This window comes from Hippoglossus stenolepis, chromosome 14 (genome assembly GCF_022539355.2).
Source record: "Hippoglossus stenolepis isolate QCI-W04-F060 chromosome 14, HSTE1.2, whole genome shotgun sequence".
Classification (NCBI taxonomy): domain Eukaryota; kingdom Metazoa; phylum Chordata; class Actinopteri; order Pleuronectiformes; family Pleuronectidae; genus Hippoglossus; species Hippoglossus stenolepis.
In genome coordinates, this window is record NC_061496.1 from 5,297,560 (window position 1) to 5,318,891 (window position 21,332).

General features: G+C 41.7%; 1 protein-coding gene across 7 annotated transcripts in view; it reads right to left on the reverse strand.

Moving 5' to 3' along the window:
• Positions 1-21,332, reverse strand: part of LOC118121252 (discs large homolog 1-like protein) — a 99,860-nt gene that overhangs the window by 17,533 nt on the left and 60,995 nt on the right. For 6 of the 7 annotated variants that reach the window (XM_047342965.1, XM_047342964.1, XM_047342968.1 and 3 more), the window contains 8 exons: positions 19,910-19,960; positions 17,632-17,756; positions 16,294-16,463; positions 15,812-15,948; positions 15,033-15,177; positions 14,524-14,656; positions 12,006-12,162; positions 11,334-11,436 (listed from right to left, as the gene is read on the reverse strand). In XM_047342965.1, the coding sequence (XP_047198921.1) occupies positions 11,334-11,436; positions 12,006-12,162; positions 14,524-14,656; positions 15,033-15,177; positions 15,812-15,948; positions 16,294-16,463; positions 17,632-17,756; positions 19,910-19,960 (1,021 nt within the window). Of the gene's footprint in view, positions 1-3,806; positions 4,297-11,333; positions 11,437-12,005; positions 12,163-14,523; positions 14,657-15,032; positions 15,178-15,811; positions 15,949-16,293; positions 16,464-17,631; positions 17,757-19,909; positions 19,961-21,332 lie in introns of those variants that run through there. The other variant, XM_047342971.1, reaches the window with a different exon arrangement.

Genomic DNA, 21,332 nt, shown 5'->3' on the forward strand with positions numbered 1-21,332 from the left:
AAGGTGGCCTGGATTTGTGTTATTGGGGCCGGATGTTTGCCAAAAGAGGCCCACATTAGTTTCTCCACATTAGAAGCAGTAACAGTGATTTTTATGCCACGTTTACGACACGTGGATCAAAGAACAACAGAACAACAAACGCAGCCTGACGAACCGCGGAGGTTTATGTGCCGTGTTAACCACGTTAAACCTACCAATATAACAGCCAGTGCAGAAGTTTATTTTCCATGTTCAAGTGCAGACGGGCTTCATTAAGTCACTCGTCTTTCAACACACACGTACACACACTCGCACACGTCGAGCTGTCATCAGATTCTCCACAGCTATAATCTAATAGTCTGTTTGATCTGGATATTAACTCCTGTTACATCAGATCTGATCCGTGCCAATAACATCACCTCCGCACATCGACGTGCACGTCCACACATGCACATCGTCAGAATTCTACAACACGGAAATCACCAGAAATCCTAAAAACCTGTATTTGCTGTCTAACTCTACATCTACTCTACTATCTACTGTTCTAGTTGAGGAGAGGACGGTCGATAGTATTAAAATCTACTAGATATTTTTGAATCAAATCACTGACAGAGACTTTGGCCGATCTGCTCTTTGATAACATGTTTTGAATCATTTCCAGCTGCAGATTAACGGATACAAGTTCCATCCATCCATCATTTATTTTTGCTTATCTTCAGAGGTCGCAGGAGGCCGCAGCCAATCCCAGCTGACATTAGGTCATCAGCCAATCACAGGGCCGACATACAGACACAACCTAAGCTGGTGCAAGCAGCTCAGGACCCACACAGACACAGAAAGGCCCTGGTTGGTCGGTAGGTTCGAACCCAGAACCTCATTACTGTGAGACGACATCATGCCAACTGACGTAACTTGATATATTTAAAATGTGAAAATTATGAAAATGTGCCATTTATAGAAATGAACCTACAGATAATTATCTGAATCTGTCGTTCCTGTTCACTCTTCTTTCAGCCAACTATTACATTTCCCACCAAACAAGTAGCTGTTGCAGTATATTTGAAATTAAAAAAATGAAATGTTCAATGGTGGCACTGTGGAGCAGTGGTTAGCACCCATGCCTTCTGGCAGGAAGGTTCTTGGTTGAAATCCCTATTTGGCCAGGGGCCTTTCTTGTATAGAGTTTGTTTCTGGGTCCTCCACCTTCCTCCCACAGTCCAAAGACCCCATGACCTGCAGTTTGGGATGGATTTATCAAGTCACTGTGAATACATATGATGTTGCAGTTTAGTTTCACTTCATTAATTCATTATTATCCACTATTATAGCATGTTAGGTGTTTATAAAGATGACATCCCCGCACTTTGCAAAGCTCTGATTGGCCAATTGTTTCTCCAGCTGACAAAAAACAACTATCGATGTGCACACACACAACTTCCTCCTTCCTGCCTCCACATGTTAACACCCAAGAAAACAGTTTTATGCTCATCATGCAATGACCGGTGTGAATGAATATCTGTCCTGAGAGCAGCTGACATACTGCAGTGGCCTAGAAGCTCATGTCACTCAGACAATGCTGTCATACACAGCAGCTTGACATGTTTGACAAATCTGACACGGGCCGCTCACATGTCACTCTGCGGTCGGCAAACAGGCGAGTGCGCGGTGAGCGTCTCATTAGACGTGCACACAGACTTCACACTGTGACGTCCCTGCAGCTCAGCAGTGGAGTGACACAGCATCATCCAGTGCAGCTCTTTCATCCTCATTCCATTCTTTTTACGGCTGAAATGGAAAACCATGTTAAAAGTTCAACTCTATCGCTGCACAGATTTTCTATTTAATTGTCGAATTAGCACTTTGCCCTGTTTTATAATCCTAATTTTCCTCCACATATTTATCTGCTGTTTTCGTGCACACAGACAGACATGAATTTTCAAATAGCACTTTCAGTGTAATTGCCAGCAGCAACCGAATCCACATCTCGGCTGAAAGACAAGTAGTAAATTGCGAGGGAGCAACCGGTCGGCCAATCAATACAAAGAGCAATGATTTGCTCACACACTCAGCACAGCTTTAGTATCCTCCCGCTTCACGCAGCAAAAAACCCCCAAAAAACACTCGAGTTTCTGACCCATTTATTTTTCTAGTGGCCATAAAAATGTCATTGTGCCTCTTTAATTATAAATGTACATTATTTATGGAAATGCACAAAGTGGAAAAACAAATGACATAACGCTCCCTCTAATGCACTTTCATGGCTTTTCACGGGGTGATAAGCTGAAAAAGTAAATACACCTGCGAGTCGCCGTCTCCCGATGACAGTGACGCGTGGCACTTTTGGATTCGTAGTGACCGTGGAAACAGCAGCTGTGTGTTGTAATAAATCCTCACCGAGTGTCCTCGAGTCCTCTTAACACCACACAGCTTCCCAGAAACCTCAGAACTAACACTCGGATGACAACGCCGCTGGCAATAAGCCTGAAAAAGCCCCTCTGAAGGATGTCCCTGTGTTTGTGTGTGTGTGTGTGTGTGTCTCTAAACCATTACTGTGGACTACAGAATCTAATTAACCCTGAGTAATTCAATCATACTCGTGGTACACACACACACACACACACGCAGATCTGAAACCTGCAGCGTCTCCCGATTTTTCCCTCGCACTCACTCCCTCCTTGTTTAAACGCTCGGCCTATAAACGCTGTCAAAAACCAGCCTACAACTCCCAGATCTCAGCTCTGATTTCCCCCACAGCGTTCATTAATCTAACGCAAACAACTCAACTGCACTGGAGCAGCAGAAAAAAGACAACAACACTGAAATGCTGAGAATAACACAACCTGCCATGGCTTTTTCTCCAGGATGGTTTTTTTAAAACTACACAGGGATGTTTTTGTTGGAGGACGGAGATTCACCTCATGAAGCCATGAACTAGGTTTGACTCATGTTAAATTCAGAGCACAACACGAACACAGAAGCGAAACAGCCTCCAGTCTTTCTGTAATAACAAGAAAACCAAGTGGCCTTTCACCCAAACTTTCATTTTTTTTTGGGGGGGGTGTTAACCTTCAATGTCTCCATCCCTGACCTCGTTATGGCTTTTTCAATCTCGGCTCTATAATCCATAATAAATTGACGGATTAACAACTCTATTTCTGTGCGGAGTGATCCCACACACGTCCGGATCACAAATACTCTGCACACGTTCACATTATTAACATGTAACTTTCCCTGTTGACACAAATCGCCTCAATACAGCATTATGGGATTAAGAGAAAAAGAGAGAAAACAAAAGAGAGAAGAGAAAGAAAGAAGAAATTGATTAATGTGACTGAGCTTTACAGCCTTTGCATCAAAAATACTATTTCAAACAGTGAAATAAAGAATTAAAACAAAAGTTTATCAATGAGAGATGATGCTAAAACACAGGAAACAAGAGAGAATGAAGAGAGGCAGCAAAGGAAAAGACAGGAAATTGATTGTTGCATTTGCAGCAAAATCATATTCTAAGAGTGAAATAAAGAACAAGAGCAAGAGAGGCGGTGCTAAAACGATGGGAACAGAGAGCTAGAAAAAGAGATGCTGCCCCCGTCTGTGATCTAAAGAGCAAAGACTGGGCTGCAGCTACGATATCAGTGCTATCGGATCCTGAACAGAATCACAAAGCCGGAGCTGGCGAGGCTGCTGCTCCGATCAAAGCTGAGAAGTCAGAGCTGTAATCGTCCTCATCAGTGAAAGTGTCGGAGCAGATCACTTTAAAGTCAGGGGTAATAAACTAAAGCAACAACGTCTCCGGCTCAGCTCTGTGTTTCCTCTGCTGTACTCACATGCTGCTGGAGGACACGCAGCCTCAACGTCCCCAACGCGATGCGATGCCGGTACGACTCTCAGATCAGTGTCTGCATGTGTGTGTGTGTGTGTGTGTGTGTGTGTGTGTGTGTGTGTGTGTGTGTGAGAGAGAGAGAGAGAGAGAGGATGTGGTTTGAAGCTTAAAGTCCCGGGAAATGAATGAAAGGAAAGAGAGAAAGAGAGAGAAAGCAAGAGAGAGCAAGAGCAAGAGAGACAGAGAGAGCGAGTGAGAGCAAGAGAGAGAGAGAGAGAGAGAGAGAGAGAGAGAGAGAGAGAGAGAGAGCACAGATGTGTGTATAAAAGAGAGAGAGATGCCCCACGCTGGATTCAGAATGTGAGCGAGGCAGAGAGCGGAATGATGTGAATGTGTGTGAGTGTGTGTGAAGGTATGCAGTAGTTAGTCTGTGTGTGTGTGTGTGTGTGTGTGTGTGTGTGATTAGAGTCAGTCCAGCGCTGCTCAGCTGCCACAGAAACAACAGATGCTAACTCTCTCTCCACTACACTCTTTTTCCTATCTCTTGTTCGCTGGTGCGTTCATTTGCTCCTCCCTCTGTTTGACAGCAGCTCGCTCTAGGGCGGAGAACACACACACACACACACACACACACACACACACACACACACACACACACACACACACACACACACACACACACACGCACACACACATGCACACACACACTGTTTCCTCAGGTCACTCATGCAGGAAGCTGAGTCAATGCCAGGCTCTCCTGCCCTACTTTGGCCCAGGGAGTTGGTCTAACATGCCACACACACACACACACACACATTGATATTAACAAATCGTTTATAAAAAGCCCAAATCATGGATTTTCTATTAATTCTAGTAAAAATTAAGACAGTTGCAGATGTCTTCATAAGTATGAAGGAGTTTAAACTATTTCTGCTCTACATGGTTTATGTTTGTGTCTCTTCTCTCCATCTCTCTCTCTTCAGCTTTTCTCTGTAGTTGCAATAATTAAAAAACCTTGTACAAATGAAATAAATACAACTTGGTTTTGCTCAAATTTCTCTCTCTCTCTCTCTCTCTCTCTCTCTCTCTCTCTCTCTCTCTCTCTCTCTCTCTCTCTCTCTCTCTCTCTCTCTCTCTCTCTCTCTCTCTCTCTCTCTCTCTCTGGGCTGACGACTCCCTACGAGTGATAACACTGAAACAGCCGTATAAGTTTCACATGATCAGCATCAAACTGCCTCTGTCATCACATATCATCTCGACGCAGCGTTATCAGATTAACAAGGAGAGAGAGAGAGAGAGAGAGAGAGAGAGAGAGAGAGAGAGAGAGAGAGAGAGAGAGAGAGAGAATGAGAGAGAGAGAACAAGACATAACAGAGAGAGCGATGGAGAAGGGAGAAGAGAAGAGGAGGAGAGGAAACAGAGAGGAAGAGGTGGGGGAGGGGTGATGACAGAGACTAATGGCTCTGGGGCTTATATTCCCTTGTTTCCTCATTTACCTCTCCTCTCCTCTCGTTTCCTCTCCTCCTCCTCCTCCTCTCTCCTCCTCCCCTCCCCTCTCCTCCTCTCTCTAGAGGAGTATTGTTTCTCCATTCAGCAGCTGTCAGAGACCTTTTCTGCATTGTGCAGCTTTGGTGTGATCCAAAAGAAAACCTGATATTGTATGCATTGCACCAGTATTTTCCTCTCAGGTCCTCTATTCTCACTCAAGCTGAGAATAACTATAAACAACAAAGAGCAATAAACCTCAATACAATTAATTAAATATGAATGATGTTAACAATGATGATCAATTAAGAACAATACAAACAGGTTTTCTGGAATATAACACTTTCCAGTTACGACACATAAAGATGTTCACACTGTCTAGTAGGATATGAATTAAAATGTCCAAGAAATTCATGGGCCAAACTTGTTTCTAAGATTAGTCGGATGTAACAAAGTACATTTACTTTTCACTTCAGTCGATTTATTTTCAGATATTTTTAACTTTTACTCCAGCCGTGAAGACGCAGAAACTCGTCCCCATACAGTAATGTAACAAACCATCTGAGAGTTACTTTTAATTACTCAAAGTATATTTAAAAGCGAGTACTTGTTTGCTTTTACTGAAGTAGAAAAGTTAATGTGGTGTTTTTACTTTGACTTTACATCATTTTTGTCTATTTATTTATATGTACATGTAGAACATAGGGAAAAGATGTTATCTAAATCCTGTGTCTGATCAGCTGGAATAATAAAAAGCCCTGTGAGTCTTTTATATCCGTGTAGAAGAACCTACAGAAGGTTCAGGCTCTAAAAATAGTCGTGCTGTTAGAGGCTCATCTGATCCAGTACAGTAATCTATAGTGGTTTTGATTTACTGATTGCAGAGGAGATGAGAGGAGAGAAGAATTGTTCTGTTAAAGGTGGAAAACGATAAAAGGAATATTCAAATTTTAACGAGTGAATTCAAGTTTGAATGTCAAAGCTGCAGGAATGTGTTTCACCTCTGGCAGCTAATAAAACTCAGAGCGTGACAGTACGAGGTGACACGCTGCACATCTCCAATCAGTCCCCATCTCGTTTCAAGTGACGCCTCAAATCCCCCAAATCCCAGTCTGTGGGCGATGAGTCAGACCATTACCGGAGACACCAGCAGGACCGGGGAGCCGAGCGGGGGCTGACAGGTGGCGGAGACGGAAAAATAAGAGCAATAAAATGAAGTGGGAAAAGAAAAGAGAGCAGCCCACTGAGTGTGTGTTCGGTAGAAACTCCCACAACTTATAGTCTGAGAGCCCAGAGACGGAGCCGTTAATCCTGCTTAACAACCGCTGCACGACACACTAACACACACACTAACACACACACACTAACACACAATGTGTAATAAGCAGGCTAAGAGAAGTGACGATAATCCTCCCTGCATCACCTCAGTATTACTGCTGACAGACACGCCTCTGTGTGTGTGTTATTTTGTGTGTGTTGTGTGTGTGTGTGTGTGTGTGACGGTTATGTGTAATCCTACTGACTAATACTGCTGTCAAGCTTCAGGCGTTTACCAGTCGCACATCAGGAAACCTCAGGCGCTGCAGGACATCACACAGTATTAGGACATTTTTGGTTTTCCGATGCATGTCCAGGTATTTTTTCTGTTTAACCTGAACTGGAGCCCTGAGATTCTGAGTTCAAGCTGAAACACTTCACTCCAGCTAAATGTAATACATGTCCCGAGGAGATGTTGCCGGAGTCAGGGAAGTTGAAGTCTACACGTTTAAAAATATAATCTCTTCAGTTCACCAGACCTCTTTAGCGCCGTCTCTCTGCTTGAGGCCAGTGGACTGTGGCTAAAATACCTTCTAAGACATATCAGACTGCAACAGAGCTGCTGGTTCGAGTTGTGGGCTCCAGGTTTTGAGAGAAAAGAGGAAAGTATGGAATAAAAGACATGATGTCTCTGGGTTTGCTGCATTAAGATAGAGAACTGCTATGTTTTAAAGTTCCTTCATCCTCGCATGTGTTTTATAATCTTCCTCTTTGTGCATTTTGATTGAAAAGTGATTTATAAATACAATAATTATTGGTATTTCTTGAGGTTAAAGTTGCAAACAATGCATTATAATCACAAAAAGCAGTGAGTATTTACAGGGTTGACCTTATCTCATGATTATTTCATTTCATGATTCTCATGATTAACACATTTTTTATTATATGTGCTAATAATGTGCCTCTAATGCACCGCAAAAATTTGACTTATTCCAAAATAAATCACACAGTGGGGAGTTGTAGGATAAAATCCAGTCACATGACATTTCATAGCCACAGGTCTGACATATAAAACTGGCTGAAAATAGCCTGAAACGTGAAGAGAGACGCTGCATCAACAGCATGACGACTTTTCACAGACGAACACTTTCCATCTGCTCCACTGCAAATAAACACAGATCTATATCTGCTGCATCAGCTTAAACCAACCCTGTCACCTGTCACTGCACCACACACACACACACACACACACACACACACACACACACACACACACACACACACACACACACACACACACCATAAGGTGTTCAGATCTGTGCTGCGTTTGGCCACAGTGGGCGCCATATTTAATTCAAATAACAGGGGGAGACCTGGACACACACACACGCACACACACATCTCAAGCAAACCGTAAACATGTTTTCCTTAACATTTAATGGTTTACATTATGCTGGGTTAGTTTTCTGTCCCTATTAGAAGGACAACTCCCCAACATATGACTTATTATTAACATAGTAATACCGTATAATACCAAGACCACACACACACACAGCAACACACAAACACTTCTCCTCCCCTGGTGGAGGTTATTATGAGTTCCTTTCTTGTTGGCAGGAAGTGTTTCATGAGACACAGGGAGCACTGCTGGTCACTGCACGCCGTAGCCACAGGAAGGGGACAAACATGGACACACACTCACACACAGATAGACACATGCACAGTGCTGACCAAAGCTCAGCGTGGACAGAAGGTCTGATATAGAGTCCATTCAACAGTCACTAATGTGGTCTGTAGGAGAGTCACGATACACACACGCACACACACACACACACACACACACACACACACACACACACACACACACACACACACACACACACACACACACGCAAACTGCAGGATTTGATTTTTAAGAGATTTTTTACATGTAAGTGTGTCGGTCGCTGTCCATGGTGCTGATCCTACGAGGCTCTTTACAACAGACAAACTCTGGTGAAAACTGTTTTTTACCCGGAGGCAGCAACCAAATACAACCTCAGCCACTGACACAGGATCATCATCATCATTCCATCCAGAGTGTGTTCACACAGCTGTACACAACATCTGTGCTCTCTACACATTCTCTCTTAGGCCGAAGAAGTCAACTGTAGGATATAAGTAACATATTCACTGTGCTGTGTCCTGTGTCCTGACTACTGAATAAAAAGCCTGATGACATCCTGATTACACTCAGATCTCAGACAAAAGTTTAACACAACTTTTCTTATTCACTCTGAACCGGTGTTGACGTTCAGACACTATGTTCAAATAGTTAAAAATAGTACTTGACTTAAGTGAAAACTACGACCACAGGAACTTCATATGTACCAGTTTCTGCCACAATAGATAAGGTGTTAAATTTGTAAGTAAAAAGCACGTAGCTCTTTTCTTTTTACAGGAAAGATCGACATGGTACTAACTGTTAATTTTCACCAGCACATTGCATTTATGAATCCATCACAGAGCTGAAGAGAGAAGTTTCCTTCCTGTCAAAATGTTGCAGATGATTACTGTAAATTAAATAAGCTACAGATTTGTTGCATAATTGTAAATGAATGGATTTACAGACACACAAATCATTCGATTTTGTCATATTTGTTGTTGAGAGAGAGTACTGATCTGAAACCGGTTCTTAATTAAGAAACCATATGTGTGAAAGAGATTAGGATCATTCCTTTATGTGTAAAGTAACATTAAGCTGTAACATATAAATACATATTTGAATTTACTGAATCACTATTTATGAGTAAATAAGACATAATAGTGCAGCATCACCTAAAGAGTAAACCTTTAAACCTGTCCTGACAAAATGTGCAGCGCTGACGTATGATGTAATAAAAACACAGAGATATAAACAGTCGAAATGAATAGAGTGCTCCTCTAGATCCGCTCTATTGTTATAAATACCCACCACATAACGGAGCAATATCCTATATCAGTATCAGTATCGGATATCAGGATTTAAATTTAATCTCACTCTCTCTCCTGAAATTAGAAATCATAATCCATATATCATGTCAGTATGACCTTTCAGAATTCATAATCCATTCATCATGGTTTCCAGTGTGATGTATGGATTACGTCCTTATGAGCTTCCCTCACATTTGCATACTGTGGCTGCGGAGGAACTTCATTATGTTCTAGCATTTTAACTCCAGCATTACCTCAACATATAATTACATAAACAGGAAAGTTAAATTATTTTCAAAGGCTAGAAACTGAATTGATGTTGTGGTTTTTTCTTATTTAAAGCACATGTGAGCCAGTGGATCATACTGTTCACTCATCCGCTCTCAAATAACACAGTTAGAGACCAGCTCCCTGACTGAATAATACATGGACACACACACACACACACACACACACACACACACACACACACACACACACATTTTCTGAAGCGAAATCTGAGACCAGGTGACCTGATGTTGTTTAACAGTCTGCAAGTGTGTGTGTGTGTGTGTGTGTGTGGGTGTGTGTGTGTGTGTGTGTGTGTGTGTGTGTGTGTGTGTGTGTGGTGGTGGTGGTGGGGGTTACTGTAAGTGCTACACTCAGGTCCCCCACCATCCCATTAGCCGAGCCAATTAGCAGTTATGACCTGGTTTCCTAGGTTACGGCCTTTCCCGTCACTCCCAGTAGACAAAACATCCAGGATGGTGCTTGTTGGGAAACCTCACTCTGACACCTAGTCTGTGTGTGTGTGTGTGTGTGTGTTGTTTGTGTGTGTATGTGTGTGTACTTGTATGTATTTCTGTCTATGTGAGGACCAATTAGATTTATATAGGGACCTATAGGGATTTGAGACATTGATAGATTTAGGAGCTATTTAAGGCTTTTGTGGTTTTCATTGGTTGCTGTGGAGGCATTAGGTGAGTTTGTGATAACAATGGTTTGCTTTGAGGGGGAGTATCAGAAATAGAAAGGTGGGTGTGATGCTTTCACAACATCAGGAAAATGTATGGACCATTTTGACAGGAGGCAGGACATGATGCATGTTTACAGCACATATTGGCACTTGTAACCAAAAGCCTTCAACTCATGTCATCTTTCCAAGTTGACATCTTGTCTCGTCCATCCCAGTTAAAATTGTTATCAACAAGCTCATTTTCCTGCTGTATTCTCACTCTGACACTTCACTACTTTGGGTACTTTTGAGTACTACTTTCCGAGTAGCAGGAAAAGTTACGGAAAATGACCAAAGTGACTTGGACGTTTGTGTTCTCACAAACATGTCCAGACTTCATAGCATGTCTGAACCCAGCTGTGGTTTGTGTACGTGTACATGTGAGTATGAATGTACAGTATGAATATTTAAATGTCTCAGCATGTTGCACGTGATTTTCAATGCTTCCATTAATCACTATCCTGCAAATATTCAAAACACTGGACTTCCAACAACGTAATAGAGTAGAATAACAACACCTGATAAAAAAAGCTACATGTCATCACTGCTTCACAACTAAAATACTGATTTATGTTGGTTTTATTATTTTCTTTGCCCACAAACAGCTTTTTTTCCGTAGCTACAACCTTTTTAATACTTTTGAGCTTCCTCACATATTCCACTATCACTGTAAACTGCCAAAATCATCATCAAATATCCAAAGAAATTCATATTTGTCTCATTTTCTTGACACACCGACATTTCCACCACACAAAAAACCTGATGCACTAAGTATTTCACTCATATATTGTCAGATCTATAACAGATAGATGAAAATATGCTGTATAAGTCTGCAGTACTCACCCTCTGGTCTGTACTGCGCTACTATGGTAACGGTCTGTCCCGCGTTCTTCAGCGCCGCAGCCGCCTGCTCGTGTGTCGCACTGGACAGGTCCACGCCGTTCACCTACACACCGACACGGACAGAAAGCGTTAGCGCCCACGCTGGATCGATAGCAATAAATGTATAGTGAGAGGAGAACAGCATTAGGGACGCTGTACGTCTCAGTGGGTCGATAACTCACAGGTGACCAGTCACATGTGTGTGTGTGTGTGCACGTGTACTTTGTGCAGCCTTGTTTAATGCATAGAATCCTTCCATGTCAGTACTTGCATATATTAATACATAACAGTTCAGCAGGGATTGTCAGAGTCTGGGGAAGATTAAATCCATTTTTCACTTTTGGGCGACGGGGGGTTAATAACACACACATTTCCCATCAGCCTTTAGTGGTGACTGACTGGGTTCACCAGTTTAAACTGTTGCAGACGCTGTGAATCAAAGTTTCTGCAAAGATTTCTGTTAATGTGACTCTGCATCAATAATGTACAGAGACATTAACACAACATAAACTCACAGAACGACTCCCTGGCTGACGCGGTATAATCTCCGCAGCAATAACGGCAGAGGCCCAGTTATTAATAAAAGTAATGGTGACAGTAGTGGTGTTGACTTTATGAGGCGTTAGCTCATACCGACAGGATGCGGTCTCCCTTCCGCAGCTCCCCACACAGATCGGCCGGACCTCCGGCCAGAATGAAGGAGATGAAGATTCCCTCGCCGTCCTCTCCGCCCACGATGTTGAAGCCGAGACCCGTGGTCCCTCGCTGCAGCACCACCCGTCTGGGTTCTCTGAAAGACAAATCAAACATACACTGTAAAACCATAAAAGATGATGGTATCTAACATTTATACCAATTAGAGCATGATTTTAATTTTTTTAACGAAACATACAATCAGTTACGACTCAGACAGTTGATACTGTCAAGCTGAAATTAAACTTTCTTAACCACATTCAGTTATAAGGAGCATAGAGAGAAGAGATCCAGAAATGATACCATCAAAAATGTTTAACAAATAAACAAAAAAGTAGATTTAAATGTTTTCTGGATGTGTAACAGCTGTGACATGAGCCTGTAATGTGGTGAATACCGGTTCATCTCGGGGGGGAAATCATTCCCCTCGGTGAACAGCAGATGTCAGTGTTGCATTGCGTCTGTTTTGTTCAAGCACCACGGTTCGTGTCTCTGTACTAACGACACGCTGCTGCTGACTCAGTCTGTTTTTAAATTAATGGTTTGATTCTTTAGCGAATCAGCAGGAAACGAGCTCACAGGCTGGAGATCGACAAGAAACACAGACACATGCTAAAGACAGAGCTGTGAAACTGGTCTGTCCTGCAGCGAAGCAAACTGGACCTGAATGATACTCTTCACTTTTCATGAAAGCACTAAACAATGTTACCTTTTCACCACTTTGTTTGTTAGTTTGTTCGCAACATTAAGCACAAATTACTGGACAATTTACCACAGAACTCTGTTGAAGGATGGAGGGAAGTAGTCATAAGTATTTTTTTACTTTCTTTAAAATTGCGAGATGGGATGTTTTTTTTATATTTTCACAGAATTCCCAGGGATTAATTTATGGATCTTGATTTTAAAAGTATGACGTATTAAGAGGACTGATATCTATAAGCCTGTGAAATTAGCTGCAGCTCGATTAAATTTAAAGGTTGGATGGTAGTAGTAGTAGTAGTAGTAGTAGTAGTAGTAGTCATACAAGTTATATTATTTACATTAATTTCAGTGAATGTATCTAGATACAGTCATTTAAAGTGGGTTTACATTGTGAATTTGACAAAAAATGACCAATGCGACAGAAACACGATGATATTTTGGCGACCAAAGAAAAAACTGTGACAGTAACAGAAATGAAGGACGATCAGCTGATGATGTGGCTGCTGCTACACATCTACTACACGTCTACTACACGTCTACTACACGTCCTCTCACCAACCAATAAGAACACAGCATGAAATAATGCACTGAATGAATGACGCCTCTTTTCCTCATCTTTTCCACACACAGGAATATGTCGACTGCGATGAAGGACTCGAGTCTCGCTTCACTGAAGCGGCTCAGACGGATGACGCACGCTGATGACGCGTTGCTCCTGTATCGATGGAGCCTGTGATTCAGGAGATGTTTTAACCTTCTACAGTCAAACCACATCAAACCAAGTTGATTAGATCCAATGTCGCACAGTGAGCTCTGCAGCGAACTAAGATTGCTGAAGTCTCACGGTCTGTCTGCGCCACAGTTTAAGTCATATTACCTAACACAGAAATTCAGTCCAATGAGTTCCACGCTGTGAGGTCAACAGATATTGAATTTGGGGAGAAGAGTGCTCTGGTTTTGGTTTGGTAATCTGGTTTGGCAGAGACTCTGGGTTAAGGTTCTGGGAATCAGCGCAGAGAGAGAAAATACTAAATCAGTGCGTCGCTCATCGTAAAAGCCTGAAACTGGAGAAACCAGGTGTTCCTGAAATTGGGATCACCTAATTGGACAATCGTTGAAACCCATAAACCTCCACGACAAACTAATCAGACGTGATGTAGCGAGGGATGAAAGCAGAGAAGGAAAAGAAACGGAGAGACGAGAATGACAGACGTCAAAGTGACCATCCTGCAGTCGGCCTGAGGCTTATCAGATTTATTAGAAACAAAGCGCACCGATTGGCCCGAAGGTCGATGACGAAATGAGTCATATTCTGGTAACCACGGGGATGCCAGTTGAGTGACGAGGGCCGTGATAGGCTGTAATCCGTCCATTAAAATGGATTAAAGACAGAAGAGCGGCAACGAGAATCTGCATGCGTGTGTGTCTGTGCGTGTGTACACATGTGGCCTGATTCCTGAGACGAAATATGTACACTGCCATTTGCCTTTTACTGCCAAACACACACACACACACACACACACACACACACACACACACACACACACACACACACACACACACACACACACACACACACACACACACACACACGGCTGGATTTACACTGATTTTAGTAAAGCGAAGAAGAAGCGGCAGAATTCCCTTATTGCTGCCACATGTGTGTTTGTGTTTGTGTTTGTGTTTGTGTTTGTGTTTGTGTTTGTTTGTGTTTGTGTTGTGTTGTGTCTTTGTGTGTGTTTGTGTGATCTCTCACCTGGGGATCTCGTCGTCTCCGGTCATGGTCCTGGGCAGCGGCGAGTATCTGGGAGTGGTTAACGGAGCCGGGCTCACAGACTGACTGCCGCTCATGTAAGGGCTTATGTGGTTGTCTTGATGTGGGGAGTACGCTGGAGGGACACAAACAAGAATAATTCATTATTATATTTTACGTTCGAACATAAAAATAATTTCAAGGGAATCAGTAAAAGGTAAAGGGAATTTTGAGGTTCTCAGAAATATGATTAAATTTAGTTGAGTTGTGATGATGGCAGTCTCCTGTACTCGTTTCCTGATACAGAAGAAACACAGTAGACAATAGGGACAGTGGTGTTTTCGGGTTTTGTTGCCTATTGTGCTTTTGTCGTAGAAAGTTATCACTGCAAGTTGCTTTAGATGCAAGCCCACGTTATGCAATTAACTATGAGCAAAGTATTGTACTGAAAGCTGTGTGTGTGTGTGTGTGTGTGTGTGTGTGTGTGTGTGTGTGTGTGTGTGTGTGTGTACAGTTGGTGACGTCAGGCGGAGGGAAGTTGTCGTTGATAAAAAGCGAGGTGTGTTTGGCCACACGGAGGTACACGACGTCAGGAGTCGACTTGAGGGCAGCCACCGCCTCCTCGTGAGATACCTCCTCCAAACAGGAGCTGTTCACCTGCAGACACACACACACTCACTGTGTTAGACAAAGACTGAACACACAGACAACACACAGACAACACACACACACACACAACACTGAGGCTGGACATTGATTTGATGCTGGATTTACTTCAACACTGATTTCTGCTGAGTAAAATCACCTTTAACAGACTCTGTCCTTCTCTGAGATACTTAATCTGTTCTTAGAAGACAGCTTCCTGACAGGTAATACTTAATACTTCCTTCTTTACATATAAGATTATATAAAAAAAAGTGGATTAATGAAGATGACACACCTTGTCTTTCTGCTCAGTCCTCATTTTAAAGTAAAAACAAGAAGGATTCATTCGAAAATATTACACGTCTGGTTTTATATATTAATATTTGGTGTTACTAAAATGATTGAATTTAATAAAACTATTGATTGCAAGTATTTGGTGCTGTTGAAGATGTTAAGGGACATTATTTGTGATCTACTTGGAGCTAATAAACCTGAATTCATGGTCTCATCTGAGAGTCGAAGCAAACGTCTTCTGTAATGCTTTGTATTTTCATTTTCACCTGCTGCAGATATTGATGTACAGAGTTTTGTACCGTTACACATGTGCAAAGAGGAAAGGCCAACAATAAAAAAGTTTGAATCTTACAGCTACAAGTTTGTCCCCGATCTGTAGCCGTCCGTCTTTGTGTGCAGCTCCTCCCTCGATGACCTTCGTCACGTAGATGCTGTTGTCGCCCGGCACATGTTGGTTTCCAACTCCACCTGCTATGCTGAATCCTAAACCTGTCACAGGACACATCACACTTTGAATCATTTTGATAGATATTTGCATTCACTTCAGTGATGTGACGTCCTGAGGGTCACTTGCTAAGTTAATCTGTAATAGTGGCAAATATTCGATCGTTCCCTCGGGCAAAAACAAATCATGTTAACTACGCTGCGACAACTTTTCGACTTCTACACAAAAGTCCCAGACTTGTTCCTTTGTTTTAGTTTTTCACAGTTAATGTTTGAGTTCCCTCATCGTCTCTTAAAGCTGAACGTCAGCAATATTTTGATTAGAAACATAATGTGCCAGAATACAATATCTCACTGTTGTACTATACTGCTCATGCTGTGTTTACTGACCTTTCGGCCCTTTGACCAGCTTGATATCCAGGATTCTCTCAGTGAGGCTCCTCCTGCGTCGGATGCACAGTCGGACGAGACCTCCTGCATCCTTCAGCGCCTCCACAGCCCCGCTGTGGGTCACCTCCCTGACGTCGGCCTCGTTCACTCGCACTATGCAGTCGTTCACCCTGCACGTCAGTCAGAAGCAGGAAAGATGTCATTTGAATTGCACGTGGAGATAAACGAGGGAGAAATGCAAATGTTACTGTCGCTCACTCTCAAACTGGAACACAGGGTAGAAATGTACAGCAGAGGTTTACTGTTAAGGTTCAGTTAAGGAGAAGGTTTTCCACTGATGTGTCTAACTGCTGTTAAAACGCTTCATTGACTCTGGTTGCGTGGCCACTACAGTGAAGTGAGGTGAAGACTCATTCAGTGGAAACGTCTGGTTCAACCTGACATCTGCTGTTCATGAATCAAGAGCTTCTCTGTGACCAGTGGCTGTAAAACGTCTGTGGAGGGCGAGACGTTACATTTCAGTGCTGGTCACAGAAACTGAAGAGTGAGAAAAATATTAGAAACGTTCAGTTTATTGTTTCCGTGCAGCATCGTTTGATCGTCTTTAACGTCTCAAGGCGACGACAGAACTGCTGCCTGATTTCAATAATGTGCTACGACATTAAACTCATCACTGCAAACCCATAACTATGAAGTGAAACTAATTGCCCAGATGTGATTGTTGCTGTTTGTGTAGCGTGCAAAAGTTAACTTGACTGATACTGATCCAATTTGCAATGACAAGTTTTTCCAAAATTGAAGGCTGTCCATTCAAATACATGTCGTAGTGAAGCTCAGGCTGCATGTTTCTGTCAGAACTCATCTGAACATGAGAGAAAACCAACCGAGCTCGACCTGAATCCGACAGGAACTCTGTTTTATTTCCAAACCCGACCCGATGCAGTTAGTGTAAGATGCAATGAGTTTGTGTGTAACCATGTCTCTGACTCGCTTGCTTTCCCTGATTACATGTGTGACAGGTCCTGGCTCAGGTCCGAAATCCAAACTTTGATCATTGCATATATGTCACCATCATCATTTTCTTGCACTGAGTTTAATTCAAGGGGTTACAACTTGGTTTTGATCTATTTTGTCATGTTAAAGAAAGTGAAACTAAATCCTGGATCCATCGGTTTATGTGGATCCGCTCCAAAATTAAACCTTGGACAATATTTCATGGAAATCAGTTTAGTAGTTTTTGTGTAATCATTGAAACTAACTAACAAACACCAGGTACTTTGAACTTTTGGCACATTTTGGAATGAGATGCGTCTCCGGGGAAATAATGTGTGATTATACCTGAGTCGTCCATTCTGAGCTGCGGCCCCTCCAGGTATAATCTTGGTGATGAAGATGGAGGGGTCTTCTCCGATGTGGGGGTTATCGGTCCCTCCTGCGATACTGAACCCGAGGCCTGAGTTACCCTGCACACACACACACACACACACACACACACACACACACACACACACACACAGAGACAGAGAGAGAGTGAGTTTTATTAAAGAAAAACAAACATCTGATTGTCAAGACTAGTTTCAAAAGATCATTTCTGGAGAAAGAAGACTTAATGATTTATGACAATATCATAGTTTCTTATTAATCTTAATCTAAAGCAAACAAATTGTTTAACATTCTGCCTTTTTTAGCAATAAACAAAGTTGCATATAAATGATGTAAATCCCACCCAGACACACTAGTTACACAACAAAAATGAAAACGACGCCGTTATAATCTTTCCTCGGGATTAACAGCTCCTGTTGCCAAAATCTCACAAATCATCGCCACATCACCAAACTACATTTAAAATACTGTGTACAAACAAATCAGAGGGAAGCATCTCCTCCAGGTTGTTCATGTCCAAACTACTTTTTAATATCAACCAGCTTTTCTCTTCATGTAATAAGCATGACGCTCTCCAGGTATATAATAAGATCAGCTCCATACATTGAACAGGCCTCCTGACGGCAGCCATGACTCTGTCCACGTTTCCTCTCGCTCTCTCGTGCTCTGTCACCGGGTATAAGGCTTTAAATGTGTGTGTAATGTCTGTGCCTGTGTTTGCGTGTACGTCCATAGTGTCTTTAAAGCAGATCCAGTCAAGCAGACAGAACCAGGTCACAGGAGAATAGAGTGAGAGAGGGAGACGGGCGGAGAGACAGCCTCGGGGCGAGAGGAGAGGGGAATATAATGAGAGAGGAGGGGGAAGAGGATCGGGAGAGGGAGGTGGGGAAGGAGGGATGAGAGAGGACGGGGAAAGAGGGTCAGCGGAGTCGGACCAGTGATGGGACTGCGTGAAGGAAAGAACAGAAAGATGAGAGGGAGGGAGAAGAGGGAGTTTTATCTCTCTGCCTTTATACATCTACTTTATGCTGTACGTGCAAAAGATTATATTTGTTTTGCAGAAATGTATAAAAGAAAATAAGTTTTTCTCATCCTGTGAGGTCGAATGTGTTCCGGTCCCAAATGTGTCATCCCCAAAAAATAATAAATAAACTTAATTCATGTGCATTTGTTTCATAAAAACACGACTTAAGTCATTACAGTGTCTGCAGCTGCCATGAAAATGCAGTGCAGTAAAATGTATTATATCATATTCACTTACTATTCTTACGTAAAGCAATTTAGGATAAAATTCAAGAAACTAAAAATAGTACTTAAGTACCAGATTGAGAGATAATATCGGCCGGTTTGAGCCTTTCAACCGTGGTTTCTGCGTTAATGTTTGCAGATGTGATTTTTCATTTTAGAACATTTATGTTTACATTTTACATTGAATATAAGTTAGAGTTCAATATATTTTGTTGTATTTGTTTTTTTATTTATAGTTATTTCAAATAAAGTTTATGGTTAAACTGTAAAATTTCAAGCCTCAGTTACATTTCTTTGTCATAGAGGTTTAAAAACTACATCTTAGGAATCATTGCCAAATTTTAAAATTTATAAATTGGCCGATATATTAGTATCTGAAATTGTGACTCCCTAATACCAGGAACAGCATTGGTCCAAAAATGTTCCTCTATTTAATACAGAAATAGAAATAAACATATTTAGTGAATTTTCACCGCTGGACTCCATCAAACCATAATTTATATATTATTACTTAAATACATTTACATTATTTACATATATTTTACATCATTTTAATACATTTTAATTTGGAAACAGAATCACACCCAGTCAAAACACCTACTTTATTTTGAAGCTCACAGGAGGTGATGACAATCAATAAGAAAATGCTTATTGGCCCTTTAAAGATATTTCTCAACAGAATTTGGGTTTAATTGTGAATTTTCTAAATACTGCAGTGTAATGCAAATATACTGCAAGAATATATATATTCCTATGATTCCCTGTTTAAAAGACAGGCAGGCACATTTCTGCCCCTGCAGCTCTGATGATGTTTTTTGAAATGATGATTATGGAGGAGAGTTCAGGGAGGAGGTCAGACTGAACAGATGGAGGTTCGGTCACCGAGGGACTGATGTGACTGAGGTGACTTTTAGAGTGTGTGTGTGTGTGTGTGTGTGTGTGTGTGTGATGACACGCATGTTGTTGGTGTGTTGTCAGTATTTACCCGCTCCAGCGTGATTTCCTCGTACTCATAGTCTGCTTCTGTTCCATTGACCTGTTGGAGAGGAGGAGGAGAAAGAAGACGACAGAATTAGAAACTTCAGGCTGTGGACATGAATGAAATAAAGTTGAACAAAAGAAAATTGATCGGCAACTATTTTTGATAATTGATCAATTGAGTTGATTTTTAAGCTCAAAGGCCAAATTTGTATGATTTCAGTTTGTAAAATGCTATAATTTAAATATAGTAAATTAAACATCTTTGGGTTTCGGACACTGTTTATAAAGATTGACCAAAGTGCTCGTATTCAGTACCAGTCGATGTCAGCCTTCATTATTCTAACATAACGTGTCAGCTGATTATCTGATCATCGATTAACTCGTAATACGTAAGATAGAAAAGTGAATTTAGTGGTTTTTTAAAATATTATTTATGAATGACGCATGAATCCCACAGATTAATCTGATAATACGTACTTAATGATGACGTATCTGTGATGTCATAGTTAAGATCATCCCTGATGAGTTGCTCGTGGGCCAATCACAGAGCTCGGCCAGGACGGTTCGTACTATAAAATAACCTAACGTTGTCTGACTGAGTGAGAAGCACACAGAGTTAAATCTGATCTGGGCAGAATATTATATATTCTGTGTCCCACTAGGTTTAAACTGGGGGATGATGTTCTTCCTGCTATAGCTGCAGACGGACACACACAGACACACACACACAGACACAGACACACACACGCACACAAAAACCCAGAGTGGTCGAGTGGCATCCCAATGGCCCAATGTAATCCCCTTGGCTGTAATCTGTGTCTGTGCAGTCAGATTAGTTTAGAATTTGAATTCCTGTCATTTCAAACAATCTCCCATCAGCCACCATGTCCTGTCAACTATTATCCAGCACACACACACATTCAGGGACATATGTAGACGAGACCAGATTTGGTTGTAGTCACTGGTTTTCTGTAAGGAAATAAAGTTTATCCTGGTCAAAGCTGAGGCCAATGGTTTACTAGTACTGCAAATGTCAGATTCCTGTAAACATTATTGTAATATAGTACAATTATCGGCTGTAATGTAACTGTTGATTAATTCTAGAGTTTTGAGGATATCAAAGTTATAAAATAATATGTAAGAAGTTATATAAAAGTTTCTTAAAGGAAGCATCTGCTCTAAAAGTTGTCTGCTAAAGAAACTCCATTGACTTTTATGGCGTCGGGGTTTATTCCCATTTCTTGTTGATGATCACATCAGTGAAATATGAAGTGAGATCTTTTTTCTCGATGTTTTATTCCCGGCAGTTCAGCAGGGACTCGTTCTGTGGTAATTACATAATAAACTTATCTAACGACAACAAGCGACACGGATTCTCTGTGGCAGCTGGCAACCAGTAAAAATGACATCTGCATCTCCATCTAATT